General features: G+C 40.5%; 1 protein-coding gene across 3 annotated transcripts in view; it reads right to left on the bottom strand.

The window, feature by feature from the left end:
* Positions 1–21,136, bottom strand: part of THSD7B (thrombospondin type 1 domain containing 7B) — a 907,474-nt gene that overhangs the window by 570,358 nt on the left and 315,980 nt on the right. For all 3 annotated transcript variants that reach the window (XM_065525431.1, XM_074008583.1, XM_074008582.1), the window contains one exon: positions 17,769–18,014. In XM_065525431.1, the coding sequence (XP_065381503.1) occupies positions 17,769–18,014 (246 nt within the window). The remainder of the gene's footprint in view (positions 1–17,768; positions 18,015–21,136) is intronic.

The raw sequence follows: 21,136 nt of genomic DNA, 5'->3' as shown, positions 1-21,136 counted from the left end.
ACCATCTCAGAGAAAATATCAGCCTAGCAAGAGGGAGAGGAAAAACCACACCAATAAACGACTTCTATATTCCTTTTTTAAAAAAAATATGGGTCTTTTCATAATCTTTGCTCAACCTTTTTTCTTTATTTTTTTTCAAAAGCCCTGTCTACGTTTAGTCACAAATCACCCCGGCAGCCATGAAAACTGAACATCCTGAGCTGCTCCAACCAGAGAAAGTGTCGCTAGGATCTGACAGAATAACAAATCAAAGGAGCCCACTCAGCTAAATGTTACTCCCTTTCTCCTTTAGAAGTTGTTACAGCGATAGTCCTCCAGCCTCCAGAAAACTCAGCTTTCTGATGCCTGGAACACTCTCTCTAATGGCTAAGCCCATGTCAAACACCAGACCTTTTCAACCCTCCATCTCCCAACTCTCACGCCTTTCAAAGCAGCCTCATTTGGCCCTCCTGGTTAAAAGGGAATGTGGGGAGTTGCAAAGGCCAGCATGCTACCTCCTCTGAGTCAGTGCTTCGAAATTGGCTATGGAAATGCCTCAAGTAGAGTAAATGGCCATAGAATGAAAGAAATGTCAATTTCCATGGCCCCTTACCAACGTGAGAGTGTGAATCAGTGTGCTTTTTTCAAAGTGTCTGGCTAAACAGAATAAACAAGGCATTAATTTGTTTGGACTACTAGGGTATTAGGGCAGATCCTCCAAGTAGTACAAGTAACCGTCAGTATTTTCTGCCTGCTTACTCTACACCAGGCACTGCACTAATGAATTTAGGGGCATTACTTCATTTAATCCTCCCAACAATCCTGTGAAGAAAATCTTATTTCTCCTTTTACAGATGGGAGAATTGGCATAAAGAGTAAGTAACTCTTCCAAGGTCACATGAGTGAAAGCAGGGTTCAAAGCACGGTTTGATTCTAAAGCATACCTTCATGATAAAATGACACTCTGGCAGATTAAAATGGTAAATGGCAAACCCATTTACTCAATCAGATCGTCCAGAAAGCTCAATCAAGTAGTACGTAATGCAGTTTCAGTAGACAATGGGTAGTTACCTGTCTAGCCATTACAAGGACAAGTCAGTGTTGATCTTGGTCTGAGGAAGTGTGTTCTGCGTGTAAACAAAAATATAATCTGCTGATCAATGATATTTCACACTGCCAAAACAACTTTTCTTCTAGTCTCAAATAGAAGTGCAGTTTGAGAATAGATTATAATGAATCATTTTATAATTAGAGCCCTGTGGTCACCTAGGGATGAATTTCAGCACTTTCAGGAGATAGTCCTGTCTCACTTCATGACAGAGATATGTTATGAGAAATGTGTCATTGGGCAATTTCATTCTTTTGTAAACACCATAGAGTGCATTTACACAAACCTAGATGGTATAGCCTACTATATACCTAGGCTATATGGTGTAGCCTATTGTCCTTAGGCTATGAACTTGTACAGCATGTCAATTTACTAAATACTGTGGGCAACTATAACACAATGGCAAGTATTTGTGTATCTAAACATGTCTAAACATAAACAAGGTACAGTAAAAATAAGTATTATAATCTTATGGGACCATTGTATATGTAGTCCGTGGCCTAGCATTGACAGAAATGCTATGGAGTGCATGGATGTAATCGCAAGTTAAAAGAGAAACAAAACAGAAGTAAAGGAATATCTAATTGTGTAAATTCAAATTCCCACTAAAAGATGCAGAAGATAACTTTCTGAAGAAGAATGTCTTTTCAAGGCCCGAAAATCAAATTCCCCACGTTGCTCCCTGGTCATTCTAACTGTTAGGTAAACCTGCCCTCCATTTATGTAAAAACAGCTCTGATGTCCCTACTTTTAGTGAGAGAGCACATTGTCAGCCACTTTGAACCCTAAACCTCTGAGAAAGGGAATGCTAATAACTCACATATGGGATGCACAGAAAGAATAACTCCTACAAGAACATTTTAGTTAAGATAAAGATATGTAAGGAAGACTGAAGCCTGAAAAGTGCTAAAAAGGAGGCTTGACTAGAAAAAGAAATAGGCCTGTCCAAACAGTAAGTGAATCACTTACTCATCCATGTATTCACTTATCCTTTCTTTCAACAAGTAATTGTTAAGCCACAGCTAAGCACCGAGGACAACAGAGACACATCAGTGAGAGACAGAAAGCCCCTGACCTTGGGAAAATTTTACCTTCTGGTGGGACAGACAGACATAAATGCATCAATATAGGCCATGGCACCAGTTACCAGGTGGGGAGAGAGAGATGGACGAGGAGAGAAATTTCGATGCCATGAAGAGGGAAATCCTCAGAGTCCTAAATAAAATGAGAGAGTGAGCATAAGGATGGTGCACAAGTGGTGTTCTGGGCAGAGAAAAGGGCAGCCTGTCCAAAAGCCCCAGGGAGGCAGAGTGCCCAGCGCTATCTAGAAACAGCAAAGAAGCCAGTGTGGTTAACACAGGTGGGTCAAGGGGAGAATAATAGAGACAGGACATAAAGAGTAGTCAAAAGCCTCATTATGTGGAACTTCGTAGGCCAGAGCAGGGGTCCCTAATACCCGAACCATGGAGCAGTACTGGTCAGCCACCTGTTAGGAACCAGGCCTCACAGCAGGAGGTGAGCAGCAGGTGAGCAAGTGAAGCTTCATCTGTATTCACAGCCGCTCCACATCACTCACGTTGCCACCTGAGCCCCACCTCCTGTTAGATCAGCAGCAGCATTAGATTCTCATAGGAGTGCAAACCCTATTGTGAACTGCACAAGAGAGGAATCTAGGTTGTGTGCTTCTTATGAGAATCTAATGCCTGATGATCCATCACTGTCTCCCATCGCCACCCCCAGATGGGACTGTCTAGTTGCAGGAAAACAAGCTCAGGGCTCCTATTGATTTTACATCATGGTGAGTTGTGTAATTATGTCCTTACATATTATAATGTGATAATGATAGAAATAACATGCAAAATAAAAGTAATGCACTTGAATCATCCTGAACCCATCCCCCTGTCCCAGTCCGTGGAAAAATTATCTTCCACAAAACTAGTCCCTGGTACCAAAAAGCTTGATCACTGGGCCAGATGATAGCTTGTGAGTGTTACTCCAAATATGCTGACAACTGTTGGACAATTTTGGGAAGAATGGTAACATGATGATGCGATTTTAATCTTTTAAGGATCACCTGGCTACTGAGGGAAGTAATAAGCTGTGGGAGCCAGGGAGGTGGAAGAAATTATACATTTGGAGGTCTTTGCTAGTCTAGGAGAAAGGATGATGGCTTCCACTGCAGCAGTCATAGTGAATGTAGTGCAAAGAGATCAGATCCAGTATATATTTTGAAGGTGGAGACAACCTTCTAATGGATTAGACCTGCAATGAGAGAGAGAGGAGTGATGGATGACTCCAAATTTGTTTTTGACCCACGTATTAGCAGCAAAATTTCCTGGCACTGAATTCTTAGGTAAGACAGCGCAGGAAAGGGAAGAAAATCCCAAATATTAAGGACACCATGTATTATAATTGTGAAATTTCATTTTTCTTCATTCACCTCCTAGCATCTGTCTTCTGAACTTTTTTCCCCATGCCTCTTTGCCCAATTTCTCTATGTTTAGTGTATAATTTCAGTTTACTCAGGAAATGGTTCATGAGTGTATCTGCATGAGTAGAAACAGTTAAGATTTAATATGTTATCATAGTCAAAAGGTAGATGTAGCTTAAAATGGCAAATCAAAATCATTCAAAGAAAGGAATCTTCTGTAACTGTGGAAATACAAGTCCTCATGAAGAGATACAGGACACAAACTTTTGATTAGGGAAGCTGAGTCTAGACCTTAGAATTAAACAACTCAAGTGGCTGGCTTGACCTCCTGAGAGTGATGTTATTCCACCTAAGGAATCTCATAATTAAAATATTCCCTAAATTGAGGGAGGAAAGGAGGAAGGAATTTATAGCTGTGAAGCAATAAGTAGAGGCATCCTAAATTAGCAAAGCCAGAATTAGAAAAGTAGGCACATTTAAGTAACTCTTCTTTAAATAGAACCAGGACCATCACAGCTTGACAGCAACCTCTGTCCTTTGAAATCTAAGCTTTATCACTTTCATAAAAGCTTGGGATGGCTTAAAAGTGTGAATTTCTTTTCTCCTTCTTCTAATGGCTTAGATTTAAAGCAGAACAACACAAAATAGAATTTTAAGTGATTTAGTGATAACAGATTGAAAGAATAATTGCATTAGTTAATGGTCATGTTTTGACTGAGCACATATAGATTTGCAAACATTCTTGGAATTGAAACCCTAGTGTAAGGTATTCAAATTAAATGCGCGTGTATATTAAAAATCAGTGTACTGAAGCATGACTAATTTATGATAATGTCTGTTGTCCTTTTAAAGCTGTAAATGCATTTAGAAAAGAATTAACTTGTCATTTTTTGCTGAACAGATGACTAAAATAAAAGGAACTGATCAAGCTTTATATATTTTATGCTCTAGTAATTTTTTATTGGATAAAGTGGGACTATTGATTATGGAAAGCTACTGTGAAGTGCAAAGCTCTTTGGTCTTCAGCAAATGACTTTGCCAGCCAAACTCCACACATGTATTATTAATAGACTTCTATCACCATATACAGCACTTAGCAGTATGTTAACTTTCTTACATTAACTGGGGAGCAAATCTTCCATCCAGGAGGTCTTAAAGTGGCACAATGGGGACTCATGAAATAATACCTCAGTAATAGACAAATCCAATAAAAAGGCAAGAGTCTCCTATTGAAACAATTCCAGATTCTTTGAAAACTATTGTTTCTTTTCTAAAACAGATTATCTGGAGGCTCCAGGTCATGACTCCTCTAATTTTATTATTATTATTATACTTTAAATTCTAGGATACATGTGCAGAACGTGCAGGTTTGTTACATAGGGATACACGTGCCATGGTGGCTTGCTTCTCCTATCAACCAGTCATCTACGTTACATATTTCTCCTAATGCTATCCCTCCCTTAGCCCTCCACCCCCCAACAGGCCCCAGTGCGTGATGTTCCCCTCCCTGTGTCCATGTGTTCTCAATGTTTAACTCCCACTTTGAGTGAGAAAATGCGGTGTTTGGTTTTCTGTTCCTGTGTTAGTTTGCTGAAAACGATGGTTTCTAGTTTCATCCAAGTCTCTGCAAAGGACATGAACTCATTCTTTTTTATGGCTGCATAGTATTCCATGTTGTATATGTGCCACACTTTGTTTATTCAGAGTATTGATGGGCATTTGGGTTGCTTCCAAGTCTTTGCTATTGTGAATAGTGCTGCAATAAACATATGTGTGTATGTGTCTTTGTGGTAGAATGATTTATAATCCTTAGGGTATATACCCAGTAATGGGATTGCTGGGTCCAATGGTATTTCTGTTTCTAGATCCCAATGGTTGAGCTAATTTACACTCCCACCAACAGTGTAAAAGCATCCCTATTTCTCCACATCCTCTCCAGCATCTGTTGTTTCCTGACTTTTTATTGATTGCCATTCTAACTGGTGTGAGATGGTATCTCATTGTGGTTTTGATTTGCATTTCTCTAATGACCAGGGATGATGAGGTTTTGCTCATATGTTTGTTGGCCACATAAAAGTCTTCTTTTGAGAAGTGTCTGTTGATATCCTTTGCCCACCTTTTAATGGAGTTCTTTTCTTGTAAATTTGTTTAAGTTCCTTGTAGATTCTATATATCAGTCCTTTGTAAAATGGATAGAAAATTTTTCTCCCATCATGTAGGTTGCCTGTTCACTCTAATGATAGCTTCTTTTGCTGTATAGAAGTTCTTTAGCTTAATTAGATCCCATTTGTCAATTTTGGCTTTTGTTACCATTGCTTTCGGTGTTTTAGTCATGAAGTCCTTCCCCATGCCTATGTCCTGAATGGTATTAATATAGCCTAGGTTTTCTTCTAGGGATTTTACGGTTTTAGGTCTTACATTTAAGGCTTTAATCCATCTTGAGTTAATTTTTGTATATGGTGTAAGGAAGGGGTCCAGTTTCAGTTTTCTGCATATGGCTAGCCAGTTTTCCCAACACCATTTATTAAATAGGGAATCCTTTCTCCACTGCTTGTTTGTGTCAGGTTTGTCAATGATCAGATGATTGTAGATGTGTGGCATTATTTCTGAGGCCTGTGTTCTGTTCCATTGGTCGCTATATCTGTTCTGGTACCAGTAACATGCTATTTTGGTTACTGTAGCCTTGTAGTATAGTTTGAAATCAAGTAGCATGATGCCTGCAGCTTTGCTCTTTTTGCTTAGGATATGTCTTGGCTATATGGGGTCTTTTTGGTTCCACATGAAATTTAAAGTAGTTTTTTCTAATTCTGTGAAGAAAGTCAATGGTAGCTTGATGGGGATAGCACTGAATCTATAAATTACTTTGGGCAGTATGGCCATTTTCATGATATTGATTCTTCCTATTCAGGAGCATGGAATGTTTTTCCATTTGTTTGTGTCCTCTCTTATTTCTTTGAGCAGGGTTTTGTAGTTCTCCTTAAAGAGGTCCTTCCCATCCATTGTAAGTTGTATTCTTACGTATGTTAGTCTCTTTGTAGCAACTGTGAATGGGAGTTCACTCATGATTTGGCTCTCTGTTTATTATTGATGTATAGGAATCCTTGTGATTTTTGCATATTGATTTTGTATCCTGAGATTTTGCTGAAGCTGCTTATCAGCTTAAGCAGATATTGGGCTGAGACAACGGGGTTTTTTAAATATACAATCATGTCATCTGCAAACAGAGACAATTTGACTTCCTCTCTTCCTATTTGAATATCCTTTATTTCTTTCTCTTGCCTGATTGCCCTGGCCAGAACTTCCAATATTATGTTGAATAGGAGTGGTAAGAGAGGAGATTCTTGTCTTGTGCAGGTTTTCAAAGAGAATGCTTCCAGTTGTTGCTTGTTCAGTATGACATTGGCTGTGGGTTTGTAATAAATAGCTCTTATTATTTTGAGATACCTTCCATCAGTACCTAGTTTATTGAGAGTTTTCAGCATGAAGTGGTGTTGAATTTTATCGAAGGGCTTTTCTGCATCTATCCAGATAATAATGTGGTTTTTGTCATTGGTTCTGTTTATGTGATGGATTATGTTTATTGATTTGCATATGTTGAACCTGCCTTGCATCCCGGGGATGAAGCCGACTTGATTGTGGTGAATAAGCTTTTTGATGTGCTGCTGAATTCGGTTTGCCAGTATTTTATTGAAGATTTTTGCATCAAAGCATCATGTATGTTTACCTGAAATTTTCTTTTTTTTTCTTGTGTCTCGGCCAGGTTTTAGTATCAGGATGATACTGGCCTCATAAAATGTGTTAGGGAGGATTCCCTCTTTTTCTGTTGTTTGGAATAGTTTCAGAAGGAATGGTGCCAGCTCCTCTTTGAACCTCTGGTAGAATTCGGCTGTGAATCCGTCTGGTCCTGCAATTATTTTGGTTGGTAGGCTATTAATTATTGACTCAATTTCAGAACTTGTCATTAGTCTATTCAGGGATTTGACTTCTTCCTGGTTTAGTCTTGAGAGGGTGTATGTGTCCACAATTTATCCATTTCTTCTAGATTTTCTAGTTTACTTGCATAAAGGTGTTTATAGTATTCTCTGACGGTAGTTTGTATTTCTATGGGATCAGTGGTGATTTCCCCTTTATCACTTTTTATTGTGTCATTTGATTCAAAACAGAGAAGAACTCTTTTCTTCTTTATTAGTCTGGCTAGCCGTCTATTTCGTTAATCTTTTCAAAAAACCAGCTCCTGGATTCATTGATTTTTTTCTGAAGGGTTTTTGTGTCTCTATCTCCTTCAGTTCTGCTCTGATCTTAGTTATTTCTTGTCTTCTGTTAGCTTTTGAATTTGTTTCCTCGTGCTTCTCTAGTTCTTTTTTTTTTTTTTTTTTTTTTTTTTTTTTTTTTTTTTTGAGACGGGTCTCGCTCTGTCTCCCAGGCTGGAGTGCAGTAGCGCGATCTCGGCTCACTGCAAGCTCCGCCTCCCGGGTTCACGCCATTCTCCTGCCTCAGCCTCCCGAGTAGCTGGGACTACAGGCGCCCACAACCGCGCCCGGCTAATTTTTTGTATTTTTAGTAGAGACGGGGTTTCACCGTGGTCTCGATCTCCTGACCTTGTGATCCGCCCGCCTCGGCCTCCCAAAGTGCTGGGATTACAGGCGTGAGCCACCGCGCCCGGCTCTAGTTCTTTTAATTGTGATGTTAGGGTGTCGATTTTAGATCTTTCCTGCTTTCTCCTGTCTGCATTTAGTGCTATACATTTCCCTCTAAATAGTGCTTTAGCTGTGTTCCAGAGATTCTGGTATGTTGTGTCTTTGTTCTCATTGGTTTCAGAGAACTTATTTATTTCAGCCTTAATTTCATTATTTACCCAGTAGTCATTCAGGAGCAGGCTGTTCAGTTTCCATGTACTTGGGTAGTTTTGAATGAATTTCTTAATCCTGAGTTCTAATTTGATTGCACTGTGGTCTAAGAGACTGTTTGTTATGATTTCTTTCTTTTTTTTTTTTTTTTTTTTTTTGAGATGGAGTCTTGTTCTGTCGCCCAGGCTGGAGTGCAGTGGCGTGATCTCAGCTCACTGCAAGCTCCACCTCCTGGGTTCATACCATTCTCCTGCCTCAGCCTCCCGAGTAGCTGTAGCTGGAACTACAGGCGCCCACCACCACGTTTGGCTAATTTTTTTGTATTTTTAGTAGAGACAGGGTTTCACCATGTTAGCCAGGATGGTCTCAATCTCCTGACCTCATGATCCATGCCTCGGCCTCCCAAAGTACTGGGATTACAGGTGTGAGCCACCGCACCCAGCCGATTTCTGTTCTTTCACATTTGCTGAGGAGTGTTTTACTTCCAATGGCGTGGTCAATTTTAGAATAAGTGTGATGTGCTGCTGAGAAGAATGTATATTCTGTTGAATTGGAGTGGAGAGTTCTGTAGCTGTCTTTTAGGTCCACTTGGTCCAGAGCTGAGTTCAAGTACTAAATATCCTTGTTAATTTTCTGTCTCATTGATCTAATATTAACAGTGGGGTGTTAAAGTCTCCCACTATTATTGTGTGGGAGTCTAAGTTTCTTTGTAGGTCTCTAAGGACTTGGTTTATGAATCTGGGTGCTCCTGTGTTAGGTGCATATATATTTAGAATAGTTAGCCCATCTTATCCCTTTACCATTATGTAATGCCCTTCTTTGACTTTTTTTTAATCTTTGCTGATGTAAAGTCTGTTTTATCAGAGACTAGGATTGCAACCCCTGCTTTTTTTCTTTTTTTTAATTTCCATTTGCTTGGTAAATATTCCTCCATCCCTTTATTTTTGAGCCTATGTGTGCCTTTGCATGTGAAATGGGTCTCCTGAATACAACACACTGATTGGTATTGACTCTTTATCTAATTTTCCAGTCTGTGTCTTTTAATTGGGGCATTTAGCCCACTTACATATAAGGTTAATATGGTTATGTATGAATTTGATCCTGTCATTATGATGCTAGCTGGTTATTTTGCCCATTCGTTATGCAGTTTCTTCATAGTGTCAATGGTCTTTATAATTTGATATGTTTTTGGTTGTACCAGATTTGCCTTTCCATATATAGTGCTTCCTTCAGGAGCTCTTGTAAGGCAGGCCTGGTGATTTTGTCACCACCAGCATTTGTCTCTCAGCATTTGCTTGTTTGTAAAGGATTTTATTTCTCCCTCACTTATGAAGCTTAGTTTAGCTGGATATGAACTTCTGGGTTGAAAATTCTTTTCTTTAAGAATAGTGAATATTGGCTCCCACTCTCTTCTGGTTTGCAGGGTTTCTGAAGAGATATCCACTGTTCATCTGATCGGCTTCCCTTTGTGGGTAACCAGACCTTTCTCTCCGGCTGCCCTCAACATTTTTTCCTTCATTTCAACCTTGATGAATCTGACAATTTTGTGTCTTGGGGTTGCTCTTCTCAAGGACTATTTTTGTGGTTTTCTCTGTATTTCCTGAATTTGAATGTTGGTCTGTCTTGTTAGGTTGGGGAAGTTCTCCTGGATAATATCTTGAAGAGTGTTTTCCAACTTGGTTCCACTCTCCCTGTCATTTTCAGGCACACCAATCAAATGTAGGTTTGGTCTTTTCACATAGTTCCATATTTTTTGGAGGCTTTGTTCATTCATTTTCATTCTTTTTTCCCTAATCTAGTCTCCAAGTTTATTTCATTAAGTTGATCTTCAATCTCTGATATCCTTTCTTCCACTTGATCGATTCAACTATTGGTACTTGTTTATGTTCACAAAGTTCTCACGCTTTGTGTTTTTGTGTTTTTCAGATCCATCAGGTCATTATATTCTTCTCTAAACTGGTTATTCTAGTTAACAACTCCTTTAACCTTTTAGGTTCTTAGCTTCCTTGCATTGGGTTAGAACATGCTCCTTTAGTTGGGAGGAGTTTGTTATTAGTCACCTTCTGAAGCCTACTTCTGTCAATTCATCAAACTCATTCTCCATCCAGTTTTGTTCCCCTGCTGGCAAGGAGTTGTGATCCATTGAAGGAGGAGAGGCATTCTGGTTTTTGGAATTTTCAGCCTTTTTGCACTGGTTTTTCCCTCATCTTCGTGGGTTTATCTAACTTTGGTCTTTCACGTTGGTGACCTTCTGATGGGCTTTTTGTGTGGACGTCCTTTTTGTCAACGTTGATGCCATTCTTTTTTGTTAGTTTTTCTTCTAACAGTCAGGCCCCTCTGCTGAAGGTCTGCTGGAGTTTGCTGGAGGTCCACTTCAGGCTCTGTTTGCCTGGGTATCACCAGCGGAGGCTGCAGAACAGCAAAGATTGCTGCCTGTTCCTTCCTCTGGAAGCTTCATCCCAGAGGGGCACCCACCAGATGCCAGTTGTAGCTCTCCTATATGAGGTATCTGTCAACCCCTGCATGGAGGTGTCTCCAAGTGAGGAAGCATGGGGGTCAGGGACCCAATTGAGGAGGCAGTCTGTCCCTTAGCAGAACTTGAGTGCTATGCTGGGAGGCCAGCTGCTCTCTTTAGAGCCTGCAGGCAGGAATGTTTAAGTCTACTGAAACTGTGCCAACAGCCACGCCTTCCCCCAGGTACTCTGTCCCAAGGAGATGGGAGTTTTATCTATAAGCCCCTGACTGGGGGGTGCTGTTTTTCTTTCAGAGATGCCCTGCCCAGAGAGGAGAAATCTAGACAGGCAGCCTGGCTACAGCTTTGTGGCGCTGCAGTGGGCTCCACCCAGTGTGAACTTCCCAGCGGCTTTGTTTACACTGTGAGGGGAAAACCACCTACTCAAGCCTCAGTAATGGCGGACACCCCTCCCACCACCAAGCTCGAGCATCCCAGGTCGACTTCAAAGTGCTGTGCTGGCAGCGAGAATTTCAAGCCAGTGGATCTTAACTTGCTGGGCTCCATGGGGGTGGGATCCATTGAGCTAGACCACTTGGCTCCCTGGCTTCAGCCCCCTTTCCAGGAGTGTGAATGGTTCTGTCTCACTGGCATTCCAGGCACCACTAGGAGATGAAAATAAACCCTGCTGCTCTACTTCAAAATAGCTGGAGAAAAGCTGCTTAATTTAAACAGTTTTTGAAAAGCTTCCTTAGAGAATCTGCTAATTTATCTGACAACCATTTATTAAATACCTACTATGTGAAGAGTGTTCAAAAACTTTGACAAATTCAGACTATGATCTCATTCCTCACCTAGTTTGAAGTAACCCTCATAACTAATGACAACAGAGATTTTTTATCTGGAAAGCTGTACACAGTATCAGCAGGATTGTGGAACTGTGGTAAGCTCCCTGGGTCCATCCTTGTGCTGGGTGGATGTCCTTTTTTGATCTTGATGATGCCAATTTCAGCTGTTCTTTATTTTAAAACACCTTTGAGTCTGCTATATTTACTATACAATAAAGATAAACATGAAATAAAGTGCTGAGTGTATAATACTGTTCTGGAACTACCCCACATTTTAACCTTCATTTATTCCTTCAATGTTTGGTGAGCATTTACTATGAGCTAGGCACTTTTCTAGGTGCTACTCTTTCTAAGGAAATGGAAACAAACAAGATAGTCCTATCCATATATGTGAGATGATGTGTTGGGACATTATCCTTAAGCACTCTTAAAGGACATGATTATCGTGTTCTGGGCTATCTATAAGGTTGGTGCAATTGTTTTTGCAGCAACCTAATAGTTTTGAAAGAGTACATCAAACAAGATTCTTAAGACAAATAACCTAAGTGAACACAGACTGGAAGTTTTCTGTTTTGTGAATTCTCCAGTGGTTAACACAGTGACAGGCCAAAGCAGATTCTGAACAAACAACCCTTCACAACACAGCACTCTGTTTCAATAGGCAAAGGAGGCAAATGACCACGCCAAGCTTTCATCTACTGTCCTTTTTTCTTGGCACTATCCCAGGCTTCAATATTCATCTAAAAATTCATGAACTAATACCCAGGGTTTTCTCAAGGAAAAAAGGATGTCTAGAAAATCTAAAATTAGGTACAATGCCCCAAAAATATGTTAGGGAAAACCAGGCTGGTCTCAGGGGTTTGTTTCACAAGCAAATCAAAGTGGGGGTGCAGGGCGCCCAGATAGATCTCTCAGCATAAATTGGCACAAATAGACTTATTTTAAGGGATCTCTAGTCCATGCAAAATAAGGATAAATTAATACATACCAGAAACAAGGCAGGATGAAATAAAAGAGCCCATCTATTCAGTGCCAGACCACAGTATTGGAACGATATTTTACAGATTGGCTTCTCTGTGTAGTAATATCACACAGACTATGTAATACTCTCAGCTGTGCAGCTTCTGCCTTGAGATTTTCTTAAGAGTTTTACTTGGTATTGGTCACTGTCACCATTTAATACTGCTGTCTTACATTTGATTTCATATTCTAAATAATCATTTAGGAGATAGAACAGCCATTTTCGGATGAAAACTGTTGCCTCCCAGTGGGGTGGTAGGAATTCCTGGTAGGTCATCTGAGCTGTCGCTTCTAAGAAAGATGTTTGCAGCTGATGTTTTCCCAATATTCTTGTGTGTTACAGTGTCTTTCACCAGAATGGGCCTCTATGAAAGCACAAGAGATCTGGAATCACAGCTGTTCTAGAATCAGGTTGTGTCTCAGCTCTCTGACATGAAGCATTACACTGTTACTATGTTCTTTGTCTTTCTTTACCCCATCTACTAAACAGCACTGCCTCATCCTGCAGTGTTAGAATGCTTTTTGCCTTCCCCTCAGTTGAGATCTAGGATACAATATTTTAGATGTTAGTCAGGACACAGGAAAGTGCCCGAGTGCCAAGGTGTCTTAAATGACTCCTATCTCATCATGTTTGGGGACATAGAATAACATGACACCCAAGATCATGATGCCCAATGACAGGGGACAACCACACAAAGAGCCAGGGTGGCAACTGGCAAGCAAATTTATTCTCTCTCTCATATCCGTTTCCCACCCATAGTATACACTGTGAGTGTTTAATGATATGTTGGAGGTTGGGGAGGTCCACAAAATTACAAATAGACTGGAGGAAGAGGTTTCCTGTGCTCTATATATGTCTTAGTCAAAAAGTACAACTTTGAAACAAACTTACGGCTATACAATGCTAATCTTCATGTAGTTCTAAAATTTCCCACAATAGCATAACATGAACTGGTCTCTGTCTCCTTTCAACTTAAATTAGTTGCTCACAGCAACTACTTGGTGGTGTGGTGGCCCCAGGGAACGCTTCTCAAATGATCTCCTGTTAGTTACAATTCCCTTCATGGAGTCATGCCTTAGGGACGGTCATTCATAGTGTTTAGTGTGAAAATGCTGGACAGTTGAGCCCAGCTCGTGAGAAGAGTATCCCCAAAAGCGATGCTACTGAAGATTATTAATATCCAGGGACTGGAGCACTTTTCTACCTATACCTTGTTCTTAAAATATTTTCCCCTAATTTCCTGAGTGACTAATTTATTTACTTCCTTTGATTTCCCTACCTTCTCAAATCCTGCTTGTTCAAATGATGCTTCTCTAGGGACACTTTAATTTCATCACCTGTGCTAAGCCCTCATCACAGCATTCCAGAACCTCTAGCTTTACCCTACTTTGATGTTTTATTTTTTTGCACAGCTCTTCCAAGTTTACTTTATATTATTTATTTGGTGTATTTTCACTAAAATTTAGGTTCCAGTGGGGGAGGGAAGTTTGTCTTTTGTGTTCTCTAAGGTATCTCAAATGCTTAACATAGTGTTTGGCATATAGCAAAGGCTTAATGGGTATTTGTTGAATGAATAAACACATCTCCAATAGCAAAAACAGCGGAAGGATAAAAGTCAAACAGAATTCTGAAAGACTTTTTAAAACACTATGAGGAATCAAAAAAGGATGCATTTACCTCCTGGGGAGAAATAAGGTGAATTAACTTGATGCATGTGACTTGCTCATGAGTTCTGGGAAAAGAAACATGAGAATTTTTGTTCCCTAAAAGATTTTCGTTTTCCTTTCCCTTGTTAACAATTAATTTTAATCACTGATATAAAACCAGAAACAAAAGTTAGTACATAGCCTCTATGCTTTCCCGTGGTAGAGGCCACAGCCCAGATTTCAGACAAATTAGAATGTCAGCTGATGTTTAGTTGCCATTACTTATGTATTCTCCTTCCCACAACCAAGTAGAATCATTAGTTACATCATTCTCCCTATGGAACACCGGTTGGTTGGTATTTCAGTTAATTCTCCAATACTCCTATTTCCTACAGCTTTACCATTTTAACAGTTTATTTATTTATTTTTATATATTTATTTGTGTGTGTGTGTGTCAAACTCAGCAACATTTTCAAACGGTAGAACTAGGGGGGCAGGTTCATCACCAGTGAAGCCTGTCAGCCTCTGTTTTCAGACACTAAGGTTCTACCAAATGAAGATCAATATAGAAACTCATCTTGGCCGGGCGCGGTGGCTCACGCCTGTAATCCCAGCACTTTGGGAGGCCGAGACGGGCGGATCACAAGGTCAGGAGATCGAGACCACGGTGAAACCCCGTCTCTACTAAAAATACAAAAAATTAGCCGGGCGCGGTGGCGGCGCCTGTAGTCCCAGCTACTCAGGAGGCTGAGGCAGGAGAATGGCGTAAACCCAGGAGGCGGAGCTTGCAGTGAGCCGAGATCGCGCCACTGCACTCCAGCCTGGGCGACAGAGCGAGACTCCATCTCAAAAAAAAAAAAAAAAAAAACAGAAACTCATCTTGCGTACATCCTGAATTATTACTTTCCACATTATCTTGTTGAAAAAAAAATGATGCACACAAATGCATGCATATTAGTAGGTATAACCTTATCTTAGTGCATATCTTCACTGTGCCTATCATGAGAGTCTGTGTGACATAATGGAAAGAACACTGGCTTCAGAGTTGAGTGAATTTGTGCTTGGATCTTAAAGCAAATTCACATCCCCTTTCACTCTCAAAAATGTTCATTTGGGTGGTAAACTCTCTGTCACACTAAATATTATTTATATTTACTTAATTTATAACTCTGTTACAATTATTGGCCAACAGTAGGTACTTGATAAAAGGTAGGCATTGTTTAACAAACATACATGTAGTTCAGCTTTCTCAGCATTGCCAGGAAGGTACCATTCTGACTTCCAAGATAACTGCAATAGTTATTAACAAAGAAAATGGAAGGTTGCCTATACATCAGCAAACCTTTGAAAGTATCAGGAAGAGAGTATTAGCTATCCCATGAAAAAAAAAAAACTGAAGGATAGAGGCATCAATGTCAAGGTCATCATGAAACCCAGATTTTATTCCTGCCTGTATACCATCGAGAAGCCTTCTAAAGTAAACCTCCAAAGAGAAATAAGATTTCTAAATTATATAGAAGAAATATGTTTCTACCCCATGAAACTATTATTGTATGCTAAGGAAAAGAGATACTCTCTTTCTGGAAGAAACAAACACACCTGCAAATAGCAACAATAGTGGTCATCCTTCTTGCAGTGCCTCCTATGTGCTAAGCCCTGGGCCTGGCATTTCACATGCCTGGTCTTCAACCTTTCAAGCCTGCCACACAGGCAGTATTATCAGATGCATTCTACTGAAAAAGTAAATGCCTTGGAAAAGTTGTATAGCTTGTTCAAGATCACACCGCTAGTAAGTGATGAAGATACAATTTTAATCCAGGTATTTCAATGTTAAAAGGGATAGAGGTCTCAGAGTTATGCCATTTTCAAGCTTCTGTTTTACTTCAAAATTAGTGTTTTGAAAGACTCAACACAACACAACAAGAAAGGGTTCTGTGAAGCTGAGAATTTGTGGTAAAGAGACATGCACTGCATCTATACCTTCTGCATTTGAGGGAAGGAATGATACAAATCTAAGGGGTCATTTTAGCAAAAAACGAACAATAAGAACATAAGGAACTGTGTTCAATCAACACTGGTTCCAACTGGGAAGTGGGGATGTGAGAGGCTAAGAGTTCTGACAACAGAAACCTGCCTTTCTAATGCACACTTGATATCAGGTTTGAGGAAGAGCCAGGCTTCACCCCACCACCAGTAACTATTGAGTCGGTTACCCATACCCTTCACACATCACCAACTCACTAATTTATACAGAAAACTATTTTTTCCTTCTTTTATTTTTTGCTGGGGAAATGATTCTATAGACATGGAAGTTACAAGAAACTATAAGAAAAATGCCTATCATGAATAGCTACAGATTTAACAGATACAGTTCAGGGCAGCTGCTCAGCAGGAAACACCACAAAACCATCCCTAACAGATTTCTGTCTGTTATCAAACCGGGCCCACTGCGAGCCAACGACCTAAAGGAAAACACACTGCAGACCTTTACCCAGGTCTATGGAGCCACACAAAATATAACCAATGTTAAAATGTAGGCCAGGCACAGCGTGGTGGCTCACGCCTGCAATCCCAGCACTTTGGGAAGCTGAGGTGGGAGTACTGCTTAAGCCCAGGAGTTTGAGACCAGCCTGAGCAACATAGTGAGACCCCATCTCTATATAAAATAAAAAATATATATAGTAGCACATACCTGTAGTCCCAGCTACTCAAGAGGCTGAGGTGGGAGAATTTCTTGAGCCCAGGAGGTGGAGGCTACAGTGAGCCATAATTACACCATTGCACTCCACTCTGGGCAACTGAGTTTTTGTCTCAAAAAAAAAAAATGAAGTTAAAATGTAGCCATTAATATATGTTAAATCCTTTCTTGAATATTCTCTGGCTCCTTAGGGATTCAGGAATTGAAGAATGCCACATAGCGGCTTAAGATTTGAAAACAGAACTGAGTTCGAATCAGGATACTGCCACTCATTACCTACATAACTTCAGAAACTATTTAATCTCTCTGAACATTAGTAGCTTCATTTGTAAAATGGAGATGCCATGAATGGCCTCTTAGGTTACTATGAGAATTAGGTGTGTTGTGTCGGGTAATAATAGCTAATGGTTACTGAGCATTTACTATCTGTCAAACACAGGATGAATTAAGCACTGCTGGTAAACTAAGGCACTCTAATTAAGTTACTTGAAGAAATTCACATAATTAGAAAGTCACAGAAACAGGACTTAAACCAAGGGAGTCAACACCAAAGCCCATGATATTAACCTGTTCTCCTGTGCTGCCGATTATGGAACTTGTATACTGAGTGAAGACTCAATAAATATGAGTCACAGCTACTTTCATTACTGAATGAATGTAATTAATTACCTTTCTATAACATTAAATGAGGTTATATATTAAAACACTCACACTAAAGACGGCATAAAGGCATAATACCTGGGACATTGCTGCAGTTCTCCTTCAACAATGCAGGCTTCTTTCTCAAGAAGTTCAGGGCACTCCTTTCCACCTCCAATAGCAATGTGCTTCACATTCCGGCTCCTGCTCCTAAACCCTGGCAAGAGACTCCCTGAATGGCATGTCTTGGAGCAGGGGCTCCAGGAGGACCACTCGGAGGTTTCACAGTCTTTGGGCATGATGCAGGACTGAACAGTCAATGGGAAGGAGTCTTGCATGCAAAGGCTGAAAAAAAAAGAAGTAGAAAACAGGAGGCCATAGATTAATGGATGTGAGTAACATTATAAACTGCCTACTATGGGAAAAAAAAAACTCTGAAATTTCAGCATTTAATAGGAAGATTTTTAAAACAATTTTAGAGACCTCATGAAAAAATACTGAAGAGCATAACATTTGAAGTGTTTATTTCTTCTGAAATAGTGAAGCTGCTTCACTCTAACAAGATATACATGTAAGATGGGTCCACCTTTATCAGTATTATTAGAAAATAATGAGGGTCCTTCTAGGCTGCTTTTTTTTTTTTTTTTACTGAGACGGAGTCTTGCTCTGTCGCCCAGGCTGGAGTGCTGTGGTGCAACCTCCATCTCCCAGGTTTAAGCGATTCTCCTATCTCAGCCTCCCAAGTAGCTGAGACTACAGGAACACGCCACCACGCCCAGGTAATTTTTGTATTTTTAGTAGAGAGAGGGTTTTATCATGCTGGACACGCTGGTCTCGAACTCCTGACCTCAAGTGAGGTCCCGCCTTGGCCTCCCAAAGTGCTGGGGTTACGGGTGTGAACCAGCCACCGCACCCAGTCCTTCTAGGAGGCTTTCACCTACGTTAGCCTACTATTACCATGGATTGACTGGTTTTCAGGTGTCCAAACTGTGCTGCATTTCACAGATAACTTTCTCACAACAAGCTCACGAGCTTACATTTTATTACATCTACTTTGTAGATACATTTAGGCCCAGAAAGGCTAAGTAATTGTACAGTATCAAAAAAGGTAAATACAAACTTTAGAATATTCATCTATCCATTCTTGTACATACTGGGCAATTTTTTAAATGTGCTGTTATATTTTCTCATGTTGTTAGGCTCTGAGCACCAATTTACTGATCTGCAAAATGTGTGTGTGATCAAGTACCAACAGTCTAATTAGGAAATAGGTAAATAAATAAAAAGATAAGATAATGTGATAATGTGGCCAACCCGACATAAAAGTATTTATAATGATGAGGAGAAACACTGATGAGGCAGTGATGAACCCCCGGTAAGGCAGAAGGGTGCTCAGAGAGGCCACCTGGGCTACATTTTTAAAAGATTAATGGGAGTTTTTCAGGCACAGAGAAAACACTATTCTTAGGCAAAACAACAGCATATTCAAAGGTTTGAAATTATACCTTTTGGGGATGGGAACCAGTGGTATACTGGAGCTAGCTCTAGCTGCTCACAGGAGCCAACTGTTAAATTTTCAGGAATTTGCAAACCACTTGACCTCCTGTAAGCTTAACATTGGCCAAAGTCAGAGTATTTACAATACAGAAATTGGCAAATGCTACGAATCAAGCCCACTCTCTCAGACTCCTGAGAACTGGTTGCTAACCATTCATAAGCACACCACCGGGTACACGTAGGAGCCCATTTGTTCTGCTGAAGCATAAAGTGCCAGGAGGAACGTGGATAGAAACGAGGTATAAGGGTTCTTCAAAAGCTGCTCTGAAAGGGCTTCCTGTCACAGGCTAAGAAATTTGTTTAATTAGGCATTAAATGACTTCAAGTGGGGGGAAATCAGATTCATATTGGGAGATAATATTTCAAATATTAATTGGCAATCTGTTCCTTTTGTCCCTTGTTATTAGTTCTTTTATTCAGTCAAAGGCAACCAATACTTTGGGAGGAAAAGGATAATATTCTAAGAATGTAAACTAAAGAAGGGGTCAATGTTCAAATACTGACAGACAGCTTTTGGTAACAGTTCCTCTGAATGTGGTTTAAAAACGGTGGCGGGGGGACGGGCATAGTGGCTCATGCCTATAATCCCAACACTTTGGGAGGTCAAGGCAGGCAGATCACCTGAGTTCAGGAGTTCGAGACCAGACTGGCAAACACAATGAAACCTTGTCTCTACTAAAAATACAAAAATTAGTCAGTCACAGTGGTGTGTACCTGTAGTCCTAGCTACTTGGGAGGCTGAGGCAGGAGAATTGCTTGAATCTGAGAGGAGGGGGCTAGAGTGAGACGAGATCGCACCACTGTACTCCAGCCTGGGAGAGTCTCAAAAAAAAAAAAAAAAAAGGAAGAAGTCTTAAATTGTTTCATTTCTAACTTGTGAAAATACATAAATGGGGGGGGCAATCACTTATAGAAGAGAGAGTAAAACATGCTCATATTTGGCCATATTGATAGTACATTTCTGTATTATACCCCCATTAAACTATTAAGAGTTAATGTGGTGTTCACAGAGGAAAAGCTAAATCTTCCTCTGGTCCAATATTTTATTTTATTTATTTTTCGAGACAGGGTCTCACTCTGTTACTCAGGCTGGGTGCAATAGTGCAATCAGGGCTCATTGCAGCCTCGACCTCCCCAGGCGCAGGTGATCCTCCCACCTCAGTCTCCTGAGTAGCTGGGACTACAGATGCACACCACCACAACAGTCTAATTTTGGTATATTTTGTAGAGACAGAGTTTTGTCACGTTGCCCAGGCTGGTCTTGAGCTCCTGGGTTCAAGCAATCCACCTGACTTGTTCGCCCAAAGTGCCAGGATTGTAGGCGTGAGCCACCAAGCCCAGCCTCAATATTTTATTTTTTAAAAATCTATTCAGATAATATTAGTCCTTTCAAAATGAAAAGGGCAGTGTATCATTGTTACTGTTCAATTCAATGTGACAATTTTGGGGCCTGGGATCAAAATCGATTAGAAACAACCTCCCCCGGCTGGGCACCGTGGTTCACGCCTGTAATCCCAGCACTTTGGGAGGCCGAGGCGGGCGGATCACGAGGTCAGGAGATGGAGACCATCCTGGCTAACACAGTGAAACCCCGTCTCTATGAAAAATACGAAAAATTAGCCGGGCGTGGTGGCGGGCGCCTGTAATCCCAGCAACTCAGGAGGTTGAGGCGGGAGAATGGTGTGAAGCTTGCAGTGAGCCGAGATCGCGCCACTGCACTCCAGTCTGAGTAACAGAGTGAGACTCCGTCTCAAAAAAAAAAAAAAAAAAAAAAAAAAAAAAAAAAAAAAAAGACCCTCTCCTGAAAATATCTCACCTAATACAGAAAGCAATGTCACTGTTGCCAAGTAAAGCAGAGGTTGGGGGAGGGGACCACCTTTTTCTATTGCGTGATGCAACAGAAAGCTGTA

Source organism: Macaca fascicularis, chromosome 12 (genome assembly GCF_037993035.2).
Source record: "Macaca fascicularis isolate 582-1 chromosome 12, T2T-MFA8v1.1".
Taxonomy (NCBI): domain Eukaryota; kingdom Metazoa; phylum Chordata; class Mammalia; order Primates; family Cercopithecidae; genus Macaca; species Macaca fascicularis.
Note: the sequence above shows the minus strand (reverse complement) of the source record. Positions and strands in the feature narration are given on the sequence as shown.